Here is a 6,570-nt window from a genome sequence, read left to right as displayed (position 1 = left end):
CCATTCAGCTTTGGTGACCGCTGGGGATTTGGCTCCCCCCCCCCCGCTTTTCTTTTTATCTCAACTCAGTCTGTTAGTCAAGGGTGTGGTAAGAATAAAATGGGAAGTTGTACTGCTCTGAGCAATTTGGAGAAATGACAAAGATGTACACAAAAACAGTTGGAGGGTCACACTGAGCAACGATATTAAGCTGTCACCATCTTGATTCAGTTTCAGGAAGCCCAACACTGATAGCTCAGAAGGAAGAAGATGCAGAAGGATCTCCCACCGCCACCACAGAATTCTTTCAGAGTACAGCGGGTGAGTCTCTGGACCAAATAGCTGGCAATATCCTGTCTTAGTCAGATAGGCCAGCATTTGTGTACTAATTATCTATTTTCCTTCCTTAGATTATTTTGCTTCCCTGAAGATGTATTTTGAGAGGAGAAGTAGTTGGTAGGGAAAAGGGCTGATTGCCATTCAGCTGGGATGCTGCCTCACTCCTTCAAAATCTGTTCCTTGCTAGAATTAAAACAGCATAAAGTTTTCACCATGTAATGTACCCTTTAGTCAGATGCTTAACACTTTTTGAAGGTCAAGGGGTTGAGATTCTTGAGATGGATTCTTACGATTGCCCTAGGAAGCAGGCAATAACAAACCACCTCTTTGAAGAGTGACGTGGGGTTGACGAGTCAGCAAACTCCACTCCCCCATGCACTGATGATGCTATCTAGCCTGGCAATGAAACATCTGCCAGAAGAGAAGAAATCTTAGAGGGACCCCATGAATCCAACAGTTCAACCCAGAGCTACATATATTCTCTACTATGGTTCAATATTTGAAATGATCAGCTGGATCAGTTGTATTCCTTCAAGGCATTAAACCATCAGTTTAAATGTGAACTTAGGGTGGGAGAGAATCTATATCAATTTAACCCACTCTTCCTTCTCCGTGCTTTTTTTTCTTTTTTCTATGACAGGGGTGTTAACCAATGAAAGTCACAATCCAGAAAGTCTAAACTTTCTGCAAGAGAATGTATCAACAGACGGTATGTGATTGCACATGTTGGTGCATGCTTAGTGCATGCAGCTCATTTGTTCCTATTTGGCAGTTATTGTTACCCAATTTGTTGTTGTTTATTCGTTTAGTCGCTTCCGACTCTTTGTGACTTCATGGACTTTACCCAATTAACTAGTCTTTATTTTTATTTATTTATTTTCTATCCCGCCTTTATTATTTTTACAAATAACTCAAGGCAGCGAACATACCTAATACTCCTTCCTTCTCCTATTTTCCCCACAACAACAACCCTGTGAGGTGAGTTGGGCTGAGAGAGAGGGACTGGCCCAAGGCCACCCAGCCGGCTTTCAGGCCTAAGGCAGGACTAGAACTCTCCTACCACGCCTGATTGGCTCTTGGGCTGAGAGAGAGGGACTGGCCCAAGGTCACCCAGCTGGCTTTCATGCCTGAAGTGAAACTAGAACTGACAGACTCCTGGTCTCTAGCCCGTTGCCTTAACCCCTAGACCAGAGCTTTCCAAACTTTTCATGTTGGTGACACACTAACACACTGCAGGTGCGGCTGCATCACCAGAAGTCCCGCAGAATCAGCTGTTTCGGAATCACGCATACTGTGCATGCGCAGTACCTGTATGATCCCTTGACCGTGCGACACACCTACACACTGCAGCCAACACACTAACGTGTCGCAACACACTGTTTGGAAAGCTCTGCACTAGATCAAACTGGCTTGACAGTAATTTAATGATTTAATAATTAATTTAATAGTAATTAACTATTGTCACCCAATTAACTAGTCAGGGAGGACAGTTCTGCTTAATGTCCAAACCCAGCATGACACTTAAGTCACAATTTGTGAGCTGACATTAAACCTTACTTGAATGTTGGAATTATAGTTAAGGATTCCATTCTGCTGCTTGATGCTTAGATAAAGAAACCGGGGAAGGGAAACAGAGACTGATATTTTTTAAAAGCAAGCGGATAGGGAAAACCCACAAATTAACATTTTTTTTCTAAGGCACTCTCTCCTTGACTTGCTATAGTAGTGACAACTGCAGCTGAAGGGACAGTGGATCTCAGCACAAGCTTTGTGGAACCCACAAACACTCCAGGTGAGGTCACAACAGTTAGTCCAAAGGACATGAACAAAGAAATTTGAAAGAAATTCTAAAACCTCCTGAAAATGAGTGGGGGGGGGGGGAATCCCAGAAGGCTCTTTCACAGGGGAACAAAACTTTCAAGGATAATGTTTTGGGCCCAATAACATTTTCCTCTGGCATTATCTTTTCCTGAAGGTACCACATCTCAACTTCCAACTACTGACCAAGAAAAGAGTACAGGTATTTATTTATTTAATTTATTTATGAAAGATTTAAAGATTTTTAAACTGCCATTGTGGACAAACTTCTCTAAGATGGCAGACACTGGTCAATGTTAAGGAAAACCTGAGGTCAAATATTAACATCGAGTGAACAATAAAAAACACAATCTTAACTCAAGTAAATGCTGAAAAGTAAATCTTTCAGTTCTAAGTATGACATCTTCCCATCAATGCCCTGTTCCTTCTCTTTTCACAGATGCTGAGATGATGGAATATCATAATGCTTTTTTGTATTATGGTGAGTTTCAAGTTGGACTGGGTTAAGCAAAGGAGAAAACTTGAGGGGAGGTTTCCCGAACCTTGGATTCCTGTTTAAAAAAAAACAAAACCCTGGTTTGAGGAGAGAAAATACTAAGATAAAACGTATACATAAGTTGGGATGAGGAACCTGTGGTCCTCCAGATATTGATGGTCTTCAGCTCTCAAAAGTCATGGCCAATGGAGAGAGATCCTGGTACTCGTTTGACAACATATGAAGGCTCAGAAGTTCTCTGGCCCTCATGTACAGAATGGCTGTATTTACAACACTTGCTGATCTGGATCAGCTGGAAACTTAGTAGCTGCATCCATGCAACATGTTTGTTTATTTTTATTTATTCATTTATTATTAAATTTATACACCTTCCAACTCACCATAAAAGTGACACTGGGAGGCTTACGAATAAAAATTATAAAACCATTATAAAAATAGAAAGTACAAAAAATAGAAGATAAAAGAGGGACACTAAAAGGCAGAGAGAGCGTCTTAAGCCACCAAACAACCCCAGGGCTGCCGATCACTCTTGGGTCCCCCAGCTAGTTGGCAGAGCCCGGTCTTGACGCTCTTCCTGAAAGCCAGAAGAGTGGGGGCCAACCTCGCCTCAGGGGGCAAGATGTTCCACAGGGTGGGGGCCATGGCAGAAAAGGCTCTCCTCCTTGACCCTGCCAGTCGGAATTTTTTAACCGACGGGGTCCGCAGCATGCCCTTCTTGCCGGACCGGGTGGGACAGGCTGATGTAATGGGGAAGAGGCGGTCGCTCAGGTAACCTGGGCAGGTAACCTGGGCCCATGCCATGAAGGGCTTTCAAGGTCATTACCAACACTTGGAATTGGACCCCAAAGCACACTGGCACCTAATGTGGCTTGTGCAGCAGAGGTGTTCCATGAGCAGCCCTAGAGGCGCCCATAACTGCCCACGCTGCCGCATTCTGCACCAGCTGCAGCTTCCGGATCCTTTTCAAGGGTATTTTCAATGATAGGCTTGGTCAGCATTTTGTTTGTTTTTGGTGGCTTTGCAGGTTGTGCCCAGCCTATTGGTTTGTCCATGGTTCAAAAGATTGCGCAAAGCCAGAAAATGAGTGATTTGGAAAGCAGGTTAGACATGTTGTGTAAATGCTGTGCCCTCCGTCAAACATCAATGGACACTCTTAAAGTTGCTCTCTGTTTTCAGTTCCAGATGTCCCAAATCTGTTCACTTTTCTCCATTTGTTTTGCAGATTATGATTCCTTGCGCAAGTGGGGTTTAGTAGCAGCTGCCATCCTTTTCATCTTGGGCATTCTCATTCTCACCTGTAAGCCTGAGAGATTGGAATGGATCAATTGTGTTATCAACTGGGAAGAGAATGATGGAGTGAAAGAATGTAGCCATGCTTGAATTTCATTTCATCATCTTACAACCCTAGTTTAGCTTTAACACTTAATTATGGTTAGCAGTACAGGTAGTCCTCACTTAACAACCATTTGTTTAGCGATGGTTCAGACTTAAAACAGTGCTGAAAAAAATGACTTGCGATCAGCCCTCACACTTATGACCATCACAGTGTCCCCCGTGGTCACGTGTTCACAATTTGGGTGCTTGGCAACCAGTTTGCACTTAGGACCATCACAGCATCCTGTGGTCATGTGATTGCTATTTTTGACCTTCCTGGACGGCTTCTGGCAAGCAAAATCAATGGGGAACTGTGTGATTTGCTGAATGACCACATGGTTCGCTTAACGCCCATGGTGATTTGCTTAATGACCACCACAAAATGGTCATAAAATCAGATTGGATACACTTAATGACTGCTTTGCTTAGCAACCAAAATTCTGGTCCCAATTGTGGTCGTTAAGCGAGGACTGTCTGTAATTCTTTCATTACACTGGCCTAGCTTTGGCTTCCCCAGCAGTGGCAGGGTTTTATCTCAGCAACAAAATGTGTGATTCTTGTGAGAAAAGACTTATCAAATGGATGTTATCTACATAATAAAAAATACTAGAAAATAACATCATGCCATTAGAATTACCATTTGAAGTCAGAAGTACTTCAGAAAAATGCTAATGTTTAGGTGGGAACACTTAACATTAGCATCTTATTTATCTATCTATCTATCTATCTATCTATCTATCTATCTATCTATCTATCTATCTATCAACCAACCAATCAAATTTTCTATGGCTGCCCATCCATCCATCCAAAGAAAATCTGGGTGGTGAATCGTAGCTATATCACAAGAGTAACAGTTCTTTAATGTTCAGGAAAGGCCTCTGGGAAACACAGAGCTAGGACACAAAAGCCAAGTTTCCACCCTTGTTCCAGCAGTGGGGCTCAGTGTTCCAGTGCCTTGATGGGTTTTGAAGACGCAACATAGCTATTTTGACATAGGCTGCCACCTTTGACCATAAGCCAAACTCTTGCAGGGGGAGCTGTGGGGGGGAAGCTGTGCATTTCCAGATGTGCTCAACCACAATCCAAGCACCTTGGTCTATGCAGCCATTAGTGAATTGCTCCAGATGTTAAGAGAGAGCTGACATGCCACCTCTTCCCATTCTGTTCTTGACTCTAGAAAGGAGTGTTCCTCAAATACTTTGTTTGCTCCCTCTTCCCTTCCAGGTGGAAAACATGGGAAATTTCCACGATGCCGAGGGAAAAAGCGGGCAAGGTAAGCCTGCAACTGTGCTGCCAACCCCATCCCCTTATCGTAGTGCATTAGATTGCATGAAACATGGAACGGAAGAATAGAACTGTTCATAAGAAACATGCCAGATTCTCATGCATGGCCAACCCTTATCCTAACTCCCTGTCTTTGCAGAGCATATGATGTGTCCCTGGCTTGAAGCCTCTGAAGACTGCCCTGGGAATGCTTTGGATCAGCCAAGGGGTACCCCTTCCCTTGGGGAAGAAACATTTGGGGTTCCCCCAAAACCGTCGCCCTGCCATCTGACCTCTCCATTTGTCCTTATTGTGATCCTGCAACATCAGTTCATTTTTCTTGCCCTCTCCTTAAATTATCTTTTTGTTACATTGAACTAGTTCCCTGGCACAACCACAAGGCCTGCAAATTCACAGTTCCTTTCTTTGCCTGCCGAAGGTCAGGATTGTGTGGATTATGACCATTGTTCTTGGTTGCCGGTGAAACTCTTCTATGCAAATTCTCTGCCAAGAAGTCTCAAGTTCTGTTCTCTCAATAAATTTTTGGTGTGGTTTGTTGCTTCTAAATTTCCTGACGCTGACTCTGTGCTGTTTTTGGCCTTGTGTGTGTATGTGTGATATCTTTACATACCCTTGTTCTGAAAGAAGCTCTGAGAGCAGAGCTGTTAGTACTGGGAGCTGGAAGCCGTCAGACTGGGTTACAGGATGGAAAGATTCAGAGGAAGGGAGAAGGTTTCGTAAGAGACAAAAAGAGTTTTCTAAAGGGGAAGTGGGAATAACACAACTGATTTTTGCCTAAATTCTGCTATTTAAGCAGGAAGTCCTATATTCCTCCTTACGCAAGGACAGCCCAAGAACAGTACACCCCAGAATCAGTTTTGTGAGAATTTCTCACTCGGTCTTTAAAGTGACTGGCAAACTTTTAGATCAAGAGCTAGCAAAGAGGGCTGGCCAGAGGGGGATGCCTGTTGAAATCTCTGAAGCTGGAACGAACATTATAAAGTTCCCTCTGTCTGGACAGCAGGACACAAAGATCTTGCTTTGTCCTCTCTCTGAACAACAAACTCTGAACAATTTATTTTATAAATGGAAGGAAGGGGGGAGGGAGGGAGGAATAGGGGAAGAATGTCAAGAAGGGCTGTGCAGCAATTCCAATTTAATTCCAAAAATATGCTTTGGAACATGTAAGGGCAAAAATATGGCACGTCTCTCCAATTCTTTAAGGCAGTCAGAGTTGTGCAATGATCCTGAGAAAAGACACAGCTCCTTTCAAGGCGCTACATGGACATTCCCATGCATTC

General features: G+C 43.4%; 1 protein-coding gene across 1 annotated transcript; it reads left to right on the top strand.

Moving 5' to 3' along the window:
* The first annotated feature begins 830 nt into the window (after window positions 1-830).
* Window positions 831-5,756, top strand: FXYD5 (FXYD domain containing ion transport regulator 5). Its single transcript, XM_063311840.1, has 7 exons — window positions 831-1,027; window positions 2,042-2,110; window positions 2,294-2,338; window positions 2,576-2,617; window positions 3,855-3,929; window positions 5,231-5,279; window positions 5,430-5,756. The coding sequence occupies exons 1-7, from the start codon at window positions 952-954 to the stop codon at window positions 5,452-5,454; spliced, it is 381 nt and encodes a 126-aa protein (XP_063167910.1). The 5' UTR covers window positions 831-951; the 3' UTR covers window positions 5,455-5,756.
* Window positions 5,757-6,570: the final 814 nt, after the last annotated feature.

The sequence above is a fragment of the Candoia aspera genome, chromosome 10, assembly GCF_035149785.1.
Source record: "Candoia aspera isolate rCanAsp1 chromosome 10, rCanAsp1.hap2, whole genome shotgun sequence".
Taxonomy (NCBI): Eukaryota; Metazoa; Chordata; class Lepidosauria; order Squamata; family Boidae; genus Candoia; species Candoia aspera.
This window is presented reverse-complemented; position numbering and strand designations above follow the sequence as displayed.

Bases quoted from the DNA above. Each gene is read 5' to 3' on its own strand.
- FXYD5 (XM_063311840.1), top strand. From the start codon at position 952: ATGACAGGGGTGTTAACCAATGAAAGTCACAATCCAGAAAGTCTAAAC. The intron at 2,111-2,293 runs GTGAGGTCACAA...CTTTTCCTGAAG, and splicing joins GGAACCCACAAACACTCCAG to GTACCACATCTCAACTTCCA. The intron at 3,930-5,230 runs GTAAGCCTGAGA...CTTCCCTTCCAG, and splicing joins GGGCATTCTCATTCTCACCT to GTGGAAAACATGGGAAATTT.